The following is a 19,946-nucleotide window of genomic DNA, read 5'->3' as shown; positions in this document are numbered from 1 at the left end:
GTCATGAGACGGACAAAAACTTTCTTGGCAAACCCCATTCCAGAAAGAAAGTGCCAAAAGCAAGCAGTAGAATTGAAAAAATTAAACTCAGTGAACGTGAGAAGGTTTGTAGCTAGTGTGTCTGAATAGTACTAGATCATGCATGACCTTCGATCTTTCTTATTTATATTGTTAATTGTTTTCTTTTACACTTGAGATTTTTAAATGGGTAGGTATCTCTGAGATCTAAGAAAATCCATATCAAGTGGAGAATGAGACCAACCCATGGGCAGATGGGATTGAGAAGGATGTTTGTTTTATTCTCTGTAAAACCATCACAAAGGATGTTTTGAGCTGTGACAATTGAGAGAGATCGAAGGCCCCGCAACCATTAGTACGTATAATGATATACCCAGAAAGGAAAAAAGAAAGAACTGAGAAAGAACACAAAATTAAATTTAATTGGGTGTTGCAAATTACAAAGACACTAACCTATAATTAACTTCAACAGATGCAACTCAGCCTTCCATATTTCCGATAATCAAATTGAATCTGGAGAAGCAGGAATATACAGTATTCAACTCAGAATTTGTGTAATTCGCGTACATATATATTTTCTAGAAATTTCTCGCACAGTGAATCACATATTTTCGAGATCATAGATGCCAGAGAGAAGAAAATCATTTGGTGTCATCTGCACCTCCGCGAACTTTCTTGATCTTACCTCTAGGATCAGCAAGAAGAGCTGGCGGGAAAAGAGATCCAATCTCTTGATCAGAGAGATCCAGCATGAAGAGTTTGCATCGGGTGGAAGAAGAAGAAGAAGAAAAAGAAGCTTTTCTTTTGGATGAGAATTTGGGTTTCCTTGGTGCAGGTGGGCATTCTTGGATCACCGGGATTCTGTGATCCAGAGATACTGGAGTTCTGAACCCGTTATCGTCCTCGTCTATATCCAATCCTCCTCCAAGTTCAAGAATTGCTGTTCTTGTTCTTGTTCTTGCTGCTGCCTCTCGCATCTTAACGACCTCAAAAAATTCATCATCAGAAACAGTAATAGCAGTGACTGGAGAAGAGGAAGCAGAAGAAGATGAAGGAGTAGAAGAAACAGCATGACCTTCACGTCTCCCTTCTTCCTTCTTCTGATCTTCTTGTGATGATGAAGAAGCATCAATTACGCACCCATGATCCAATGACACTTGCAGCAACGTCGATGATCTTAACAAAACGTTGAATTCAATCACTTTTGGATCCTTGTCAACTCGAAACCGCTCTGAATTCGACATGCCTTGTTTCGTCCTCTCGCTAATTCAGAATATCTCTTCCGATTCCCAAAACGAAAAATAACATATGTATATACATAGAGAGAGAGACAAGAAGTGAAGACGAAAAGAGAAAACAAGGGTCGTTAATTGAGTTGTAATAATTATCAAATCCACCATGCTCTTCTCCATTTCTTTACTATAATAATTTCTTCTCCCTCTGACCTTCTCTCTGGCCTCTGACTCTCTGAGTGTATTTTAAAATTTGGTATCAAAGATCAAACCTCTTCATGGATTATTGTTTGATCTGTTTAATTAGTTTTCAAAATCTAGAATGACGTATCTATTGAGCGGGCAAAGCAATAATTAGGGCGGCCATGGAAGTATAAATTTCGTTTACGAACTCTATCTCATGCATCGATGCTCACCTGGTTTGCTCGTTCGACCATTTCTGCTCGATGTAATTAAGCATCTCACGAGTTCTTTGTAAACTATTCACTAGAAACACGAATTGAAAACAGTTGGTACGTAAATGAGACATGTGTGATGTGTCAAGCTCTTGGTGAAGCATGGCCGCGTAGACAGATCATTAAGCATGTGATTCGATCCGCGATTTTTTTTTTTTTTTTTTTTAATTTTTTGGATATCTTCAAACAAGACAAAAGCATGGCAACTAAAAAAAAGGCAGTTAGGGAGCATAGGATTCTCCCATACTGAAAGAGTTGAAAATTGGTAATTAAGGTTAGTAAGGTTCACTTAGCTAGCTAGCCATCATAGTGCAAGGAAATCATAATCCTTTTGTAGCCTTCTTCTATTTTCTCTCTTTTAATAATGTGTAATGATCAATAGCAATAATAAGTACTTGATAACTAGAAACCACAGGCTCAAAAAGACGTTTCCCTAATGAGGGACACATGATCTGCTTGTGATATCACGAGCAGACCATTCATTCAGAGTGCAAGGGATGGACAAACAAATTGCCTAGGTGTAGGGTATCCAGATTTGATGAAAAACCTGTTGTGTTTCTTCTTCTCTCTCTTTTTTTTCTTCTGGTTCTTGCATAATGGGGTTAGTGCTTGGGTTGCATCATCAAAAGAGTGCACTTGGCCTTCCAAGCCTTCAATCCACACCCTGATCGATGGGGAATCATGTCTCCATATGTCCCTCGATCATTTTCAGGCCATGATCATCCTCACACAAACACACAGTCGACAGAGACACACTCTCTCTCTTTCTTTCTTTCTTTCTTTCTGTGCCCCTTCATGTATCCATCTCCACTAAAATCCCAACCCAAGTCCAGTCCCATCGATCCCCATGAATTCTCCATTGATGATTTCCACTTTCTAACTCTCCCTTTTTTCTGAAAAGCAAATGAGAAAATGTTGGCTTGAGATGTACGCCTCGTCAGTAGTTGAACATGATCATATTGGATGGGTTAGTTGAAGAAATATTGTATGTGTGTTTGCTGGATTTGGTTATATACTTAATTTCTGGCTGAGTGCATATACGAATTAATTAAGCTTAATTTCCAATTAACTAGTTGTTGCTGCACAATCCTGTTCGTCCCTTTAGCCGGTTGAACCTGCAAGAATGAGCTCGACCGTGGAGGTCGAGTTTTCACCTCCGACGATCTAGTTAGGAATCCGACTAAGGAAGACAAGAAAGTAATGAACAATAATGATATGAATAGTGATAGTTCTATTCAGCGTCCCTTTCTCTTGTGCTCCTTTACCTTTTTATAGATTTTCCACATACGAGTTCGAGTGAGACTCAAACCCTAGTTTGGTTGTGATCTGACTCTTAGTCATTGTGTCCTACTCAAATACGTTTTTCACGTATGAGTTCGTTTTGAACTAAAACATTACTTGGACTGCAATACGAACTTTAGTGATTGACTCTTACTCAAATATGAGTTATTGAGTCCCAGTCGAATACTTTGTCTTCGGTTCTCAATTTACTAGGATTCACTTTGTTATCCTGCCTTTACGCTTGTATAACCGACCTTGACTTGGTCTGTTCGAACTGGGTATATCTGACCTGTTTCGACCCGGGTTTAACCGACACGGGTCCGACTGGGTTTAACCGACTGGTCCGACTCGGGTTTAACCGACCTGGTCCGACCTAGTTTATCCAAACTGGTTCGAGCTAGTTTATTTCTCCCTTATCATAAGCCCCCCAGTCTCTGAAGTCCGAGCTCCATGCTGTTCGGATTTTAGAGATTTGATGGCCGAACATGCTTAAACTTCCGACTAACATATTCAATTTTGGGAACAGCCCATGCTCATAGTTTGAGCAACGGGGGTTCAATTTTGGGAACAGACGAGCTTATGAGCAAGGGAGTTCAGTCTAGGAACTGGCCGAGCTTAACAGCAAGGGAGTTCAATTTTGGGAACCTAGCCGAGCTGATGAGCAAGGGAGTTCAATCTGGGAACCGGCCGAACCGATAAGCAAGGGAGTTCAATCGGGAACTTGCCGAGCTGATAAGCAAGGGAGTTCAATCTGGGAACCTGCCGAGCTGATAAGCAAGGGAGTTCAATCTGAGAACCTGCCGAGCTGATAAGCAAGGGATTTCAATTTTGGGAACTGGCCGAGCTTAACAAAGAAGGGAGTTCAATTTGGGAACTGGCCGAGCTTAACACAAGGGAGTTCAATTTTGGGAACCGGCCGAGCTGATGAGCAAGGGAGTTCAATTTTGGGAACTGGCCGAGCTTAACAGCAAGGGAGTTCAATTTTGGGAACTGGCCGAGCTTAACAAAGAAGGGAGTTCAATTTGGGAATGGCCGAGCCGAACAAGGGGAGTTCAATCTGGGAACTGGCCGAGCTTAACGACAAGGGAGTTCAATCTGGAACGGCCGAGCTTAACAAGCAAGGGAGTTCAATCCGGAACCGCCGAGCTTAACGGCAAGGGAGTTCAATCTGGGAACCGGCCGAGCTTAACAACGAAGGGAGTTCAATCTGGGAACCGGCCGAGCTTAACGACGAAGGGAGTTCAATCGGGAAGCGGCCGAGCTTAACGGCAAGGGAGTTCAATCTGGAAGCGGCCGAGCTTAACAAGAAGGGAGTTCAATCGGGAACGGCCGAGCTTAACAGCAGGGAGTTCAATCTGGGAACGGTCGAGCTTAACGGAGGGAGTTCAATCGGGAACCGGCGAGGCTTAACAAGAAGGGAGTTCAATTTTGGGAACTGCCGATGCTCATGATTCCGAGCAAGGGGGTTCAATTGGAGTTTCCTCTATGCTTTTTTGGACTTCGGAAAATATTTGCATTTCTATTTGAAAAGGTTGAATGTAACAAAACTTGAAAAAACTGAACGTAGCACACTTATAACAAAAATTCTGAAAGAAACAAAATTTGGAAGAAGATCCCTCTTTTTATCTATTTTGCTACCAATAATATCTCCTGAGGTTGCTCGCATGCCTTGTTCGAGGAATTGTTTCTTCGCTAAGCTGGATTGCATAACTTGTAAGCCCCGGGGCTGCTTGTTGTATTACAACGTAAGGACCTTCCTAGTTGGGAGCTTAGTAAATAGGAGGTCGTCCGTTACTTCCTTCGTCTTTCTCCGATTGATTTCTATTTAGATCCCGATCGCTCTCCTTAACTCGGGGATCTAGCTCTTTTTCTTCTTCCCACCGGTGGTTGGTAAGGTTTTTGGTCCGATTGGACATACTTCTTTAATTGTCCCCGAGATATTAGTTTTTCAATTTCATCCTTCGGTTGCTCGCAATCATCGGTCCTATGTCCATGATCTTTGTGATATTCGCAATATCGGCTTCGTCACGCTCCTCACGGTCGAGAATATAATTTGCTAGGTCTTTGAAGTATTCCTTGACTCTTGATTTGCATCAATATTTCGGACCTTCTTAATTTTAGAGGAGTATATTCTCCCTCTAGCCGCTTCCGTCGCCGGTCGTCTTCCTCCCGGTCGGAAACTCGCTCGGTGATGAGTCACGACGACCACCGGTATCGGGTCGATCGTTGTTGGTCGACTCTTTCTTCCTCGACTCTAAAGTTTCGAGATTTCCGCTTGCCTATTACATTGCTCAAGTAACTCGGCGTACGTTCCGGCATGTTCAGCGGAAGCGCTCGAGCGATCCTTCATGAATGAGCCCTTGATATAGAGCATGAAAGGCTATCTTCTCATCTAGGTTCTCAATTTGAATGGTCGAATTGCTGAATCTTCGAAGATAACTTCTGACCGATTCAGTTCGACCTTGCTTAATGGAGAACAAGGTATCTTCTCTTCTTTGAGCACTGATCCCGCTTTGAAAACGTGACAAGAATATTCGTCCCAAGTGGTCGAAATCCTCGATCAAACCGTTTTGGAGCCCCAGGAACCATTCAGATGCTGATCCAGTTAAGGATGCTGGAAAGATTTTGCACATAGCAACTTCACTGTGCTCATAAGAAGACATTACTGATTTGTAATGCATAATGTGGTGCCGGGGACATGTTGTTCCATCGAACATGGTGAAGGTTGGACATTTGAAGCTCTTAGGCATCTCTGCCTCAACAATAGCTTTAACAAAAGGTTTTCTTTTGAGAACTGAGTACAGAGTATTTTTACCTGAATCTTTCATTTTCTTTAGCTCTTCCTTTAATTCGTCAATTTGCTTGTTGACGTTCTTCGTACTTTCAGCTTGAGCTCTTTTTTCTCCTTCTTCGCGTCGAACTTTATCCACATGATTAGTGCTGCTATGTTGATCTTCCTGCTCGAACTCCGGAATAGTGTCTTTTGACGTTCCTTCTCCGGGTGCTCGGATTTTATCTCCCACTTTGTCTTTGCCTTTGTTCACATCTTTTGATGGTCGAGGAGTTTGGTCGGGCATTAGTGGTCGGTCTTTTCTGGTTCCCCCTAAAATGACTGGGCTCTCCTGATTATCTGCTCCTGGTGTAGTTAGATGACGCATCGTCACCCTAACCAATTCGTCCAAAGACGAGATCTGCTTTTGGAGTCCATTAATTTGATTTTCGGTCGATTTTTGCAGTTCATCGATCCGATTTTTGGTGACCAATTGTTCATCGGGTTGCTCGAGCGATCCTTCAGTGAGGGTTTTCCGTGGTTTTTGGAGGAGGATTTTGCTTGTCGACCTCCTCTCCGTTCTCCTTGCCTTCCCCGCATTGATCTTGTTTGAATCACCATGACTTTTTGATGCGTTTCCCACGAGGGGCGCCAATTGTTGCTTGCACAATCCTGTTCGTCCCTTTAGCCGGTTGAACCTGCAAGAATGAGCTCGACCGTGGAGGTCGAGTTTTCACCTCCGACGATCTAGTTAGGAATCCGACTAAGGAAGACAAGAAAATAATGAACAATAATGATATGAATAGTGATAGTTCTATTCAGCGTCCCTTTCTCTTGTGCTCCTTTACCTTTTTATAGATTTTCCACATACGAGTTCGAGTGAGACTCAAACCTTAGTTTGGTTGTGATCTGACTCTTAGTCATTGTGTCCTACTCAAATACGTTTTTCACGTATGAGTTCGTTTTGAACTAAAACATTACTTGGGCTGCAATCCGAACTTTAGTGATTGACTCTTACTCAAATATGAGTTATTGAGTCCCAGTCGAATACTTTGTCTTCGGTTCTCAATTTACTAGGATTCACTTTGTTATCCTGCCTTTACGCTTGTATAACCGACCTTGACTTGGTCTGTTCGAACTGGGTATATCTGACCTGTTTCGACCTGGGTTTAACCGACCTGGTCCGACCTGGGTTTAACCGACCTGGTCCGACCTGGGTTTAACCGACCTGGTTCGACCTGGGTTTAACCGACCTGGTCCGACCTGGGTTTAACCGACCTGGTCCGACCTAGTTTATCCAAACTGGTTCGAGCTAGTTTATTTCTCCCTTATCACTAGTGTTGGCATCAATGATCAGCAATTTGCTTGCATGCTACTGATAAATTAAGGCCGCCATGCATGCATGCTAGCTGAAAGCTAATTAATCTCTGATTTGATCATCTTATTCAATATTCCTATGAAAAATAACAAGGAAATTAAGCCAAAAGAGTAACAACAGAGTGGTTGGATCGAGTAGATATGGCTTGTTTATTAAAAGGTAATTTAATAAACTAAGCCTCGTTTATCAGCCTTCTTTAATTTTTTATTTTTTTTTTAAAGAGAATTCATTTATTAAAAGAGAAAAATCAAGACTAGAGAGTAGGAATATCTTAGCTACGAAGTGAACACTAGCCACAAAAGATTGTATTCTCACACAATCGAGTCTTCAAGACTAACTATCCGCTACAGTACGTGTTGTGCGGTGTTTAGAAATAAATTGAAACTTACATTGATCAAAGTAACAACTAAGGTGATGAATACCCTTTAACTATGGGGAGGATACATAGATTAGTCATAAATTATATTTTAATTTTCTTTTAATGATTTTTTTTTCTTTTTCAGGATGACAATTGATGGGATGATTCCGGGATTCACATCCTCTGTAATTCCTTTCTCTACAATTCCATGTAATTCCCTCATAAGATTGTGCCATGTGGCATTCAAGTAATCCAACGGTTATCTAATTTAAAATAAATTTGAATTTTATTTAAACTCACCCATAAATTTATTTATTTTTTGGAGAAAGGGAGCTTTGATTAAATAAAGGGAAAAAAGAAAGAAAATTACATTCCGAAGAATTTCTTACCATTAGCATCATCCCGAACAAAAGCAGAAAGAGCTAACGGAAGAGCATCTGCAGCTAGATGGATTTCTTGGGAGGTATTAAGGAAACCTGCCAGGAAGTCCGCACAAACGTTAATCTCCCGAACATGATGAACAAAATTACATATAAAAAAACCACCCCTTAACTCCCTAATCTCCATGATCAAATCAACAACCCTCCAAGATGTAGAAAAATATCCCTGAATAGATTGGATGGCCACCATGGAATCAGATCGAATTTCTATCATCGTCAAACCCATTTCACGAGCAGTCTCCATGCCACGCTTGATCGCATATAATTTGAATTTTATTTAAACTCTAGTTTGTTGGGTAACCTTTGGATTACTTAAATGCCACATGGCACAATCCTATGAAGGAATTGCAGGGAATTGTAGGGAAGGGAATTACAGAGGATGTGAATCCGATGATTCCGTCATGAATTATGGGAAATAATGGAATTTTTGGGCTTTTGCTAATGGTGATCTAGGTCCGGATCCACATCCTCTGTAATTCCTTTCCCTACAATTCCCTGTAATTCCCTCATAGGATTGTGCCATATAGCATTTAAGTAATCCAAAGGTTATCTAATTTAAACTACATTTGTATTTTATTTAAACCCATCCATAAATTTGAATGTTATTTAAATTCTAGTTTGTAAGACCTATAATAAGGGAATTACAGGGAATTATAAGGAAAGGAATTACAAAGGATGTGGATCCTACTAGGTCCTGGCAATGCAATGATTTTAGCTACCCACATATAAATGAGAAAAATAACAATTTTATTTTGATGAAAGAAAAAGAATATCCGAATTCCTATATTTTCCAAGTTTTTCTAGAAAAGAAGGTTTTTTGCATTTAAAGGACATTTTTCCCTTTCATGCGAGTGAGTGGAACATCGAATGCAACCACATTGGCCATGAGAAATTGAAGAAAACGAAAGAAAAACTAAAATCATCAGAAACGACAAGCGACACATGTGGCCCCCATTGTTCCTTTTCCTCACGCGTTTTTGGACACAATTAATCCTACCAAGGGGCCCACCGTCCACCTCTATTCATGCAACTATTGGTTTCCTTGTAGGGACTTTGCTTGGGTCCTGCGTCAAACCAAATATTATGCGTCCGCAGAATGGAATTTCAGATCTAACAGATCTAACGGTTCGAAATTTCGACTTGATGTAAATGCCTATGACCCAAGCAAAATTACCCATGGAGTGCAAGAAAACAACGCAGGGCCCTTTTGCCCTTTTCTGTCGGAAAAGTGGGTCAATTTAAACTTTTATTATTTTGAGCAAATTGTTCTGGCATTTTTTTGGGTAAGAAATTGCTAAGCATTTCAAAAGACAATTTCGATATTATTATTATTTTTTAAAAATAATATATTAGAGGTGAATTTAAATCATTTCTATTGCAAGATATGTTCGGGTTTTTATCTTCTAACTAGGTGGGTCCCATGTGATTTTTCATTCGCTTCTAAACATACGGTGGAGGGATGTGAGAAGAGCATGGTCTTTTATCCTCATATGAACAAAGACCCACCATGTTCCCATATTAGATACACATCATCTATAAAATCTTGCAATTCCCTGTGATAAACAGTTAGGATTGTGATACGTTTTGATATTGATACACTGTGATAGGATACAAAAAAATGGTGTTTCAATTATTGTAATCTTATTGAATGAGAGTAATATTTTGTTTTTCATAATCACAATATTCACAACTAAAACATGTGGTAAACAGGTGTGACGGGAGCATAGTCCTTTATCTTCGCAGGTAGAAAGACCCACCATGTCCCCATGTCAAATTCACGTCCTCTACCATTGGTAATCCTGCAATTGATTGTTGGGATTGTTATATGATTTTGACACAATGCGATAGGATACAAATACTCAATCCATGGGTCGCCTGTGGTTGGCGATTGTTTTCGTTTTCATTTTCTTCTTTTTATTTTCGCCTTCACTTTCCTTTTCAAGTTTTATTATGTTTTGTTTGGTCAGGGAGGCGTTGAAATTACACTGTAAGAGTTCTATTCTCTCCTAAGAAGTAGTTTTTATGTTTCTTTTTGTGGTGGAAAAGTAGTTTCTATATATATATATTTTCACTTGGCCATCTGCAACGTTACTCTTGGACTTAGTCCAAGTGGGATTCTTGAGTTTATTCAGAACATGTTCCTTGAAGGGTTAATGTACTTCATCCCAAGAGGGCTAATATGCTTTCTCCCGAGGAGGTTTTATGTGTCTCTCCTGAGAGAACACCATTCATCCCGAGCCTGCAGAAGACTCATGTCCCGAGTGGGTATGCGCTATACTCCATAAGGGTTTTTCAGAATCCTCCTAAGAGGACTTTCCTGCCCCGAATGAGGGTGTATGCTCCTCCCGAGAGGGGGTGTTCGGGAGATGAGTTCTCCACAACAACCAAAAACAATTATGTAAGAATAAATGTAAGGCTCTATTATTATTATTATTATTTTTTGGATAAACCAAATTTAGTGTATTGAGAGCTGGGAACAATTCCACCCTAGGTAGGGATCATGGTCCTGAGACCTAATAAAATCAAATATCTAACTTAAAAATTATAATCCATTGTAGGGTATAGGCTATAGAGCAGTTTTCGTCGAAAAAAAAATCATCTACGGTGCACATCTCTCTGTTGTATACAACAATGTACTCTTTATACCAAATAAAAGACTGAGATTAAAAGTTTAACTTTAAATTTAAAAAGTCCAAAATACCCTTTTAGTTCCTTTGTTCTCTTAGCATTTTATATGATATATATGTGCAATGTTGTGCACAACACATAATGGTGTTCCGTCTCTGTCATCCTCCGAGAATGAAAATTCTAAGCTCACACCAAGACTAGATGAGACAAAATATGTGAGTAAAAAATAATAAAATATTAAAAAAATTAATTTCATCACCCTAACCTTATAGGCCCCTATAATTTGTGGTCAATAGCCATTGGAGGAGCCGATCTGGACTCATAAGTGGGCAAGTTTATTTATTTACTTTTTTCAACTAGAAAAGGTATAACACTAATGACAAAGGTTTGAACCTATAATCTCTTTTGAATTTTATTTTTTTTGGTAAACTAGACGAATTTATTAAGGCAAAGTCAGAGGAAACAGAATTACAAAGATTCTGAAGCTAGGGAATGGATAAAGGCCAACTAGTCATGCCTGAAAGTGACTTGGCCCTCCTTGCTAGGTGATCCGATACATGATTGAATCTCTTTTGACTGACTATCAATATAAAGGAAAGAAAACTGTCATTACTATGCTGAAACCACGTTGATAGCGAGTGTGGATCATCTCTCTTGACGGCCCTAACAACTTTACAACCATAATTTATGTGAAACCCACAAATAAAAAATAAAAAAATATTAAAAATAAAAAAAATCCCAACACCTAACCTGTGGAGCCCCTATCAGGGGAGACAATCCGCAGTCATTGAAAGGAAACTATGATTACTGTGCTAAAAGCACGTTGAAAGCAGGGATTTAACCGTGGAATGTGAATTAAACGACTTCGGGTGATGCCAACCCCATGCTCCGACCCGGGAATTTTAAAAATCCCATAAATTTACGGTGAGATGTGAGTGCCAACGTCAGCTGTCCCCGTCCCCGCAGTGGCCGCCGTGTTGGGGAATTTCATTTCATCAGATGGTTGCCTGCACGTTCGTCTTTGGCGAATGGGAAGGAAGGGCGTGGTGCATCAATGGAATTCTCATCTGCGAGAGAAGAGGGAGAGAGGAAGATTCTTTCTTTCTTTAGTCATTGGGAGTCTTGATTTGAGTCATCACAACGTCAGTTCTCATTTCTCAAATTGCACTGTGCTGTGCGTTTCGGCGACTTTTAACATTTTATGAATCTTTTTTCTTTTTTCCCGTCTTCTGGAACTGTTTCAGTGTGGGTTGTTCAACTCCCCAGTGATTGATTGATTGATTCGAAAGATAAAAAGGAAGAATGATACATAAAATATGATTTTTGATTCAGGGGAATTTTTTTTCCTCCACCGTAATGACCGGTGAAGCAAAACTGCATCTTTTGTTGACCTACCTAAGAATTGGAGAATTGAATTTGTCCGACAACGATGGGGAGTTTGGGATCTGTCATAAGATGCCCTTAGCACGACCTTGATAGTTTTTTTTTCGGCAGCGAAAGTGATGGAGATGGAGATGGAGATGGAGAAGGAGAATCTCGTCGATGAAGGAACATTTTATGAGTATTTCAAATATTAAGAGTAGTAGCCCTTAGACTCCAGGATCCAAATTCAGAGGAAGGGAGAACCGAACCGAATCGAATCAGAATCAGAATCAAACGGAGTCTTCAGTTTTTGGATTTCCGGACAGGAAGATGGAGCTTTTGACACCGACCCCTCCTCCCCAACTAGCCGGGAGTTACTTCTCCGGCTTCTATTCTCCGACGACTTCCCTTTCCTCACACGGGTCTCCTCCCGATCTTCATCATAATTACGATCGTGCTCTGATTCCACGACTGCCGGAATCTAAGGAAGAAGTTGGTGATACTGTTACAGTTGCAGTTGGGAAGGTTGACAGAACACTTCCTTTGCTTCATTTCTGCTTCCGGACGTTTGGAAGCCGAGAGATCGTTCTTCTTCATGTCCATCAACCTTCTACCACCATTCCCACCCTCTGTAAGTTCGTCTTCCTCTTCTTCTTCCCTCTCTCATTTGTATCTCCTAATTTTTTAAAATTCAACGGTAACGTGTTTTTCTTTGGTGTATGATGAGTGAGTTTTCTCCATCATATCTGGAATTAAATGGTTGCTGTGATAGAGGATTTTGTTTGTTGATTGCTTTGAATTTCTGAAATGATTTTTCTAATTTCCCTTTTATTATCTCCTTTTGAGGGTTCATCTAATTGCGCTTTATTGTTACTCTGATTTTTTATTTCACTTCTCCAAATCCTCCTCTACAACTTGACCTGTATGCCACTTCCTTTTTCATATGGCTTGGTTTGTGTCTAATTGTTTTGAGCTACTGTGTTATACATTCGAATGCCCCTTGTAAGTTGGTGTTCTTCCTAACTCTTCGGTATACGCTCCATGATCAAGTAATTTCCTTTACTTTTTAATGGCAATTTGACTGTAATTACTTTATTTATTTGGTTCCCTATAGTAGGAAAGCTGCCTGCAAGTCAAGCAAATGAGGAAATGGTGTCCGCGCATCGGAAAGAGGAGATGGAACAGACAAGAAAACTTCTATTGAATTACTTGACAGTTTGCCGGAAAGCCCAGGTGATCTTCTCTTTCAATAATTCCACAAACCAAACCCCCCCCCCCCCCCCCCAAAAAAAAAAAAAAAAAAAAAGAAGAGGAAACCCCTTTTGATTGCAGTTTCATTTTTGGTAAATATGACATAATTTCCATAAAGGTATTTCTCTTTACAACCTTTTCATCTGGCTGCTGAGTTTGAGAAGAAGAAATCTTAGGGAGTTTACCATCACACTAGGATAATTTACTAATGGTTATCCTCAGATCCATCCTCATCAACTGCCTTGCTGTTTGAATGATGTGCTGGCACTCATAATTGATGAAGAAGGTTGTTTGAGTGTGAAGAGAGGCTATATTTGACTAGTGCAATGGATCATTTGCTTGTTACACTAGTGGATGGACAATAGTCAGTTTCTCATGTGTTAGATAAAGCATTCCATTTTCCTAATCACTGGATAATGAGCACGACCTTATTGTTAGCAAGCTTGTTCTCAGGCAAATTTATACATCTGATGTGTAATCTTGACCTGAATACCAAAGTCTGTCGGATAAATGATCATCTTGACCAGAGTAACCTGGCCACCAAAATTTGCAAATAGCATATTTGGCTGGTGCATCAGGTTTGCAATACTATAAGAGAGTAGACAACTATATACTGAAGTGAATGCTGATTCGTGGTTGCTTAATATTGAGTACCCATTTGTGCAAGACAAGAAGTTACCTGGTTTCACAATGAACCAGATTCTCGTTCTATGCTGGGAATAAAACGTAATACAAAAAATGTGATTACTTTTAACACAAGATCACAGTATTACAAGTACTAGTACCGTATGGCTACCCACAAGGCCACAAACAAGGGCGGCAATTAGTAACCTAAGACCATTCACAATTATGAATGTGAACCTATGGTTGGACCCTATGTTATGGAAATTGATTGGTTCAGATAGAAGGCTTCAGCTATTAGAACTCTGAGAACACCAGCAAGACCTCATTGATTGGGAGGATCGCCAGAAACAAACACTCAGCAGTGGAATGGTTCCAGCAAGAGGACAGTAGGTATAGGAAAATAGAAAGCAAATGGATAAAGGTGGTTCAGGTCTCTCAGCTAGGTTCCTCAACTCTAGGTGTTTGGCTTTCATCAGTGAGGCACTAACCCTTCTTATCACTTATACAAGAGAGAAGAGAATAAACTCAACACAAAACTTCTGATAATCGATTAAAAAATTCTGTGTCTGAGATCTAAGAGTTGCAGCTAGAAATCAGCAACTTGCATGATACTAAAATAGAAACTACTTTTATAATAACTAGGACTCTGTAAAATAGAAACAAATAAAAGATCTTCAGCCTTTAAAAAGGTCCAATCAAATTCTTCATGTGGGCTTTATTAGAATCTTTTGATGATATTCCAGTAAGACAAAAAGGGATCGTGATCCTGTCCGGCCAAAAGGCTTGTGCAGCCTGTGCTACCCATCATTGGGATTGTACCTGGAGGCAAGCTTTAATCTGGGACATTCAAATAAGCATGTAGAGAATTCTCCACTTAAGTGAAAAGAACCAAATTGAATCCATTAATTGGATTGAATCACAATTCTGAACCTAACTGGTCCAGATCAATTTAACACATCTCACGAAACCACTCTCGCTGTTCTTTCGAAAAAAGAAAGAAGTGGAGAAGAGAGGAGATGACAAACGACAAGTCCCTTCGTCCCTGCCTGGCTGGTGATTCTCTCCTTCATCTTGCGATTACCCAATCAAAACCTTCCATCGTTTTTAACCTTTGACCTCTGATGAGAACCAGAATTCTACCCTGGGCCGAACCCCTGGAGTGGGCACAAGGCCACTTCAAAGTGGCACACCCAGGCTGGCCGAACACTCCAAGAGGGGTAGTTTGATCCATCCCAGCCCTAATTATTAAATTTTGAGAATGTTCTTTTTAAATTTTTAGAGGAGTCTTGGTCAGTTAGGAGTCTAGTTTGAGTTATAGATAAGTTTTTAAGTCTTTGGGATTCTTCTTTAAAGAGAGACTCTTATCAGTCTTTATTTACAAGAAGAGTTCCTTCAATATTTAAGTCTTAGGGGGAGTCTATTTTCAAGGAGATTCCATTACATCTTTAATTAATTCTTTGGACAGTTGAGATTAATTGTAATGGGATCCTAATCTGTAAAGGAAACCCACTTAGTTTTAGAGTCTTTTAATGGGCTATAATAAGCCTATTCTATTTGTGTATGTTTCTTAAGTTTGACTATTTGAACAAGATTAATTGAGTTGAGGACGTGGTTCCTGTTGAGGGGGCCATGGTGGATTTAGAGTCAAGCTTCTTCTTCAAAGATCAGCACCATTCTTCAAGTTCTAGCATTCATCTTCCAGTCACCAACAGTATTCAGAACTACAACAGCTTACAAGTAAGTACAGCAGACCCCAGCCCCTTCCCTCACCTCCCACACCCATCGCACCCCACCCCCAGCCCTTCCCTACCTGCACAAGACCCTAAACCCCCTTCCCCTTGCTGCAGCACCTTGGCAGCAGCTTCCTTAGGCCCCCACAACGCCCCTATCCCCTTCCCCTACCTCTTACAGCTCTCAAACTATTCTTGGAGTTCCTCACATCGTGTGAAGTCTCACACTCTCTAATCTTTCAATTTCTTCTCTTCTTCTTCCTCTTGACTTTCTTCTCTGCTCTTCTCTATTAGACTTTGCAAGGTTGTTCATGTTCAAAAATGTCTTGTTGATCTTCTCTACAGGTGGGGGGGGGGGTGGCGGCAAGGTGCTGGTGGTGGACTAAAGATAATTTGGAGAAATTGAAGAAAAAACTTTTTTCATCAAAACTAGCAATTTCAACTTCTTCTTTTTTGTGGATGAATAAAAAATTCATTACCAAAAGGAAAGAAAAGGGGGAGGGAGGGGTACAATTGGAAAAATAGAAGGTGAGCCCTATGAAGGTCAACAAGGCCAAACAAAAGGAGGAAAAAACTAACTAGGCCTCAAGGGCCAAGAACAAACCGATATGGACACAGGTGCGGCCACTTCCTATTTTTTTACTTCTTTTTCCTCGAAGAAGGGAGTTCAATTAAGTAATCTTTAGTGAGGGAGTGGCAACCTTTTGTTGAGCGCGAACTTCTCCAACGTTCCCGAAGAGGCAGAGAAGGGGTCTTACTATCAAAAGAGCCCCCAGGCTCACATTCAACCACCGAAATGGGATCTAGAGGAGTTTCTAGGGAAGGGGAAGAGAAAGCTCAGTAGGGGCATAGGGGCTAGGTTCCAGGGAGACAGAGGAATAGAGAGGCCTAGATTGGGGAGCAAGTAAGGGCCCATCAGAAGACCTAAGGGGGAGGGAAGGGGAGGAAGAGTGATCGGCCTAGCAGGAACGGATAGAGAAAGAAGGGTTGGCCTAGATGAAGGTAGAGCTAGGCCCATCCCAGATCGGGGTAAGAGGGAGAAGGAAGAGGTAGCGGGAGGCCTGTTGAGCCGAAAGGAGAGAGAGGAGAGGGGAAAATGGGAAGGGTGGGCCTAGTGGGGACCATGGTAGGAGTGAGAGAACACAAGGGCGAGAGAACTTGAGAAGGAGAATAGAAGAGATGAGGGAAGCAAAAGAGGAAAGCACGGAAGGGGTAATAGCAGGTGGGTAGCAAGGCAGAGGAGACAGGCTTGTTGCGGGTGGGAATACTACTGAGATTGAGCCGTCTAAAAATATGCTTCGCAAGTGCACGTGTCACAATCAAGTAGTAAATAATAAGTAGAATATCGATCCCACGAAGAATTTTACCGTTAACTATCAATGTAAAATAAAGGCTAATTGAAACAATATTAACAAAAGTACTTTGTGATTAATGAACTAAATAAACAAAGGATAGGTAAATTAAACTAAAGATACTAAATGAAAAATATGCAATAGAAGGAACTATAATAAATGGTAAGAATGTTGGGAATCAATTTCCCCTCCCTTGAATTTCACTGTCAAAACTACAGCAACGCTGCAGCACAAGGTATATCAAGGAACCTGGAACACAATTGCATACGGGTATTTTCCAATCTACATATGCATTAACATCCTATTTCAAAACCCTCATATTCCTATGGAGAATTGAACTGAGGATGCATATTACGCCAGAGTTCCAATATTGGTTACGTGAGGCAGGTGAGTATTTCTACCCCACTCACTAATTAGCTAAACCCCAAATAAGGATTAAGCTAACTCACACCATTTAACATTTATCTAGGTCTAATTAACTTTTTAATTAACTAAAACCATAACATTCACTCACGGATGATCAGTCAATAAATGAAATTACTCATAAACTAACATGTTGAATACATTGATAATAGACTGTGCTATAGCAGAGCTACAGAAAACTGGATAATTACAGCTCAAATCATAGGTTCGGGTACTCTTATCATCTTTATACAATAAGAGCTTAGCTCATATTAAAGTTCAAAAGCAAAGAAATATGTGCAATCATTAACACAGTTCAACTAGAATATAAAGAATTAAGAATTATAAAACCAAATAGAAAACTCGAAGATGCTTCCACACTGCTCCAGCTTCCTATCTCTAGCAGGTCTTCTTTATGCATGAGCTCATCTTTTTCTTCTCTCCGGTCCCCCTTTGTTTCTTGCTTATTGTCCTCTTATCACTCATCCGCCTCCCTTCTCATTTTCCCAAACTTTCCTCAAATGATAGGGTAGAAAATGGGCTGTAGGATTAGAACCTCTCCTCTGGCATCAATGGCTAAGATCCTTCACGTGGTGACAAGAAGAATGTCTAATTAGTTAACCCCTTTATAGTCATTTCATTAGGTGGTACTACGTGAGTTCAATCTGGGAATATTTTGCTACGTAATGCTGCAGCATCTTTTCAGCAAACTGAGAAGACATGTTCTTTGTTCCTCTTTTATGTTTCATGTCATATCTTCCTTTATGATTCTTTTCCTACAAGACCAAGAAAAAGAGGGCTGATCAATTCCATCCATTAATTCAAGAGAAATTCATACATGAATGACATAAAAGACCTTTACAAATTTAAAACACTAAGACCCGCTTAAACGAAATTTAATAACAATTTACACTAAACAAATATAAAATACTCTTAAATCAAGCTATCTCTAGTATAAAATTACTAGAATTAACTCTATTTCATAGAGTTATCACACCCCCAAACTTAAGATATTGCTTGACCTCGAGCGATAAAAAGAAAAAGCACAAACTAAAATGCAAAGGAAAATACTAAAAGACCAAAAGAAAAGAAAAGAAAAGACAACAACCTAGCTTAGTCATACAATAGGATAGAAGTTAGACTGAAATTGCCTCTAAATCTTTTTCTAATTTTCAGATTCAACACTTCTTGCAAATAACACTTAGATGTCATACTTTACTCATAAGGATGCCCTCAAGTGTGTGTGTGAAAGTTAAGGATCTTGCCCCTGATTACCCTAGTCCAATTGAATTATGGTCATCAAGTTTAGTTTATTGATCTCATAAGTTGACCAAATGATTACCTCTCCACTAATTAGGGACCCATATCCTTTTACACCCCCAAAAACCCATTTTACAATATTTTGAGCGTTTGACCCCCAAACTTTATCTCTATGAACTATCTTTTTTTCTTTTCTTCTTCTTCTTCTTTATTGTCATTCCTGCCTTTTTACGCGAATACTAACATTTGTGATGAATGTACCCGATTACTTAACAAGATCACAAACAAAAGTGCACTTGCATGCTTATAGTTCGGGCCACTGTCTGACGCAAAAGTGAACATAGGTTACATGCAGACTCCTGATTACTAGGCAGCCCAAATCAACGGAGCATTATTCTTATTTCTTTCTTTCTTTCTTTCTTTCTTTCTTTTTTTTTGGATGCTCATAGTCTGGGCCACTGTTTGATGCAAAAGTAAACTTGGGTTACATGCGTACTCTTGGTTACTAGGCAGCCCAAAATAGCAGAGCATTATTCTTTTGGGGGAAGGGAGGGGGTCAAACCTCTGCCACTACACACAATGTACATAATTTTTGGAACAAGTCATATTTTCAGTTACATACCCAAATTGAGACCCCTAATATATCAGTCTCAAGGTTCTCATTCAACCAATTCTGAAATCCTAAACTCTCACATTGATCCAACTTTTCCCAGGTTCTCCAAGGCTCAAAGCATCACTTGGTGCTCAATAATAGGACATCACAAATATGAGTAAATGACGACATCAGATCATTATAGCAGAGTTGTGCTAAGATCTCCCACCAAAGTCAGATTAAGAGGCACTAACATTCTTATCAACTAATTACCATCCAAATCACATAACAACCTAGATTGACCACATTTTTTTTTTCATCACATATAGAAATGCACTCTATATACACAAAACATCTACTAACATTTTTGCAGCATTGAACAGCAGAAACAACAACAGAATAGAACAACCATACGATAAAAAAATAAAACAAAAACTAACTCTAGAATGCTAGAATGCTACTCACAAATCAACAAATAGAACTACATATGCTGCACTTAAAGTAAACAAAAAAAAAATTAAGAAACTAAGACCACATATAAAATAAAGATGACTAGATGACACATGCACATTGCAACATGCAAAGCTTACCCCCAAACCTAAAGTTACCAGTGGCTTCACAGCTAGAAAAGAAGGGAAAAACAAATAAGAATAAGTAGCAAAACAAGACTTCCCTGAACCAGCTACATATTCTCTGCATCATCAGGGTCTGTGGCCCCGGTGTCGGCACCAAGTAGATCGAGAGGTTGTTTTGTTTTGTAGCTATGCTGTATTGCAACTCGAGTAGCCCAAGCACAGAAAAATTGACATTGGA

The 19,946-nt window shown here is 39.9% G+C and overlaps 2 protein-coding genes across 2 annotated transcripts in view; one reads left to right on the top strand and one right to left on the bottom strand.

Annotated features, from left to right (window-relative positions):
- Positions 1-371: 371 nt before the first annotated feature.
- LOC149023163 (uncharacterized) lies at positions 372-1,408 on the bottom strand. The gene is made up of 2 exons (XM_089142763.1): positions 704-1,408; positions 372-531 (listed from the first exon to the last, which is right to left on the bottom strand). The coding sequence occupies exons 1-2, from the start codon at positions 1,260-1,262 to the stop codon at positions 521-523; spliced, it is 570 nt and encodes a 189-aa protein (XP_088998889.1). The 5' UTR covers positions 1,263-1,408; the 3' UTR covers positions 372-520.
- A 10,112-nt stretch (positions 1,409-11,520) lies between these two features.
- The window catches only part of LOC149023161 (U-box domain-containing protein 33-like), a 28,243-nt gene continuing 19,817 nt past the window's right edge, over positions 11,521-19,946 (top strand). The window contains exons 1-2 of the mRNA XM_089143716.1: positions 11,521-12,553; positions 13,037-13,155. Of these exons, the coding sequence (XP_088999842.1) occupies positions 12,253-12,553; positions 13,037-13,155 (420 nt within the window). The 5' untranslated portion in view covers positions 11,521-12,252. The remainder of the gene's footprint in view (positions 12,554-13,036; positions 13,156-19,946) is intronic.

This window comes from Hakea prostrata, chromosome 2 (genome assembly GCF_041222555.1).
Source record: "Hakea prostrata isolate BN-2017 chromosome 2, UWA_Hpros_2, whole genome shotgun sequence".
NCBI lineage: Eukaryota > Viridiplantae > Streptophyta > Magnoliopsida > Proteales > Proteaceae > Hakea > Hakea prostrata.
Note: the sequence above shows the minus strand (reverse complement) of the source record. Positions and strands in the feature narration are given on the sequence as shown.

Coding starts and splice junctions, on each gene's coding strand:
- LOC149023163 (XM_089142763.1), bottom strand. CDS start 1,262: ATGTCGAATTCAGAGCGGTTTCGAGTTGACAAGGATCCAAAAGTGATT.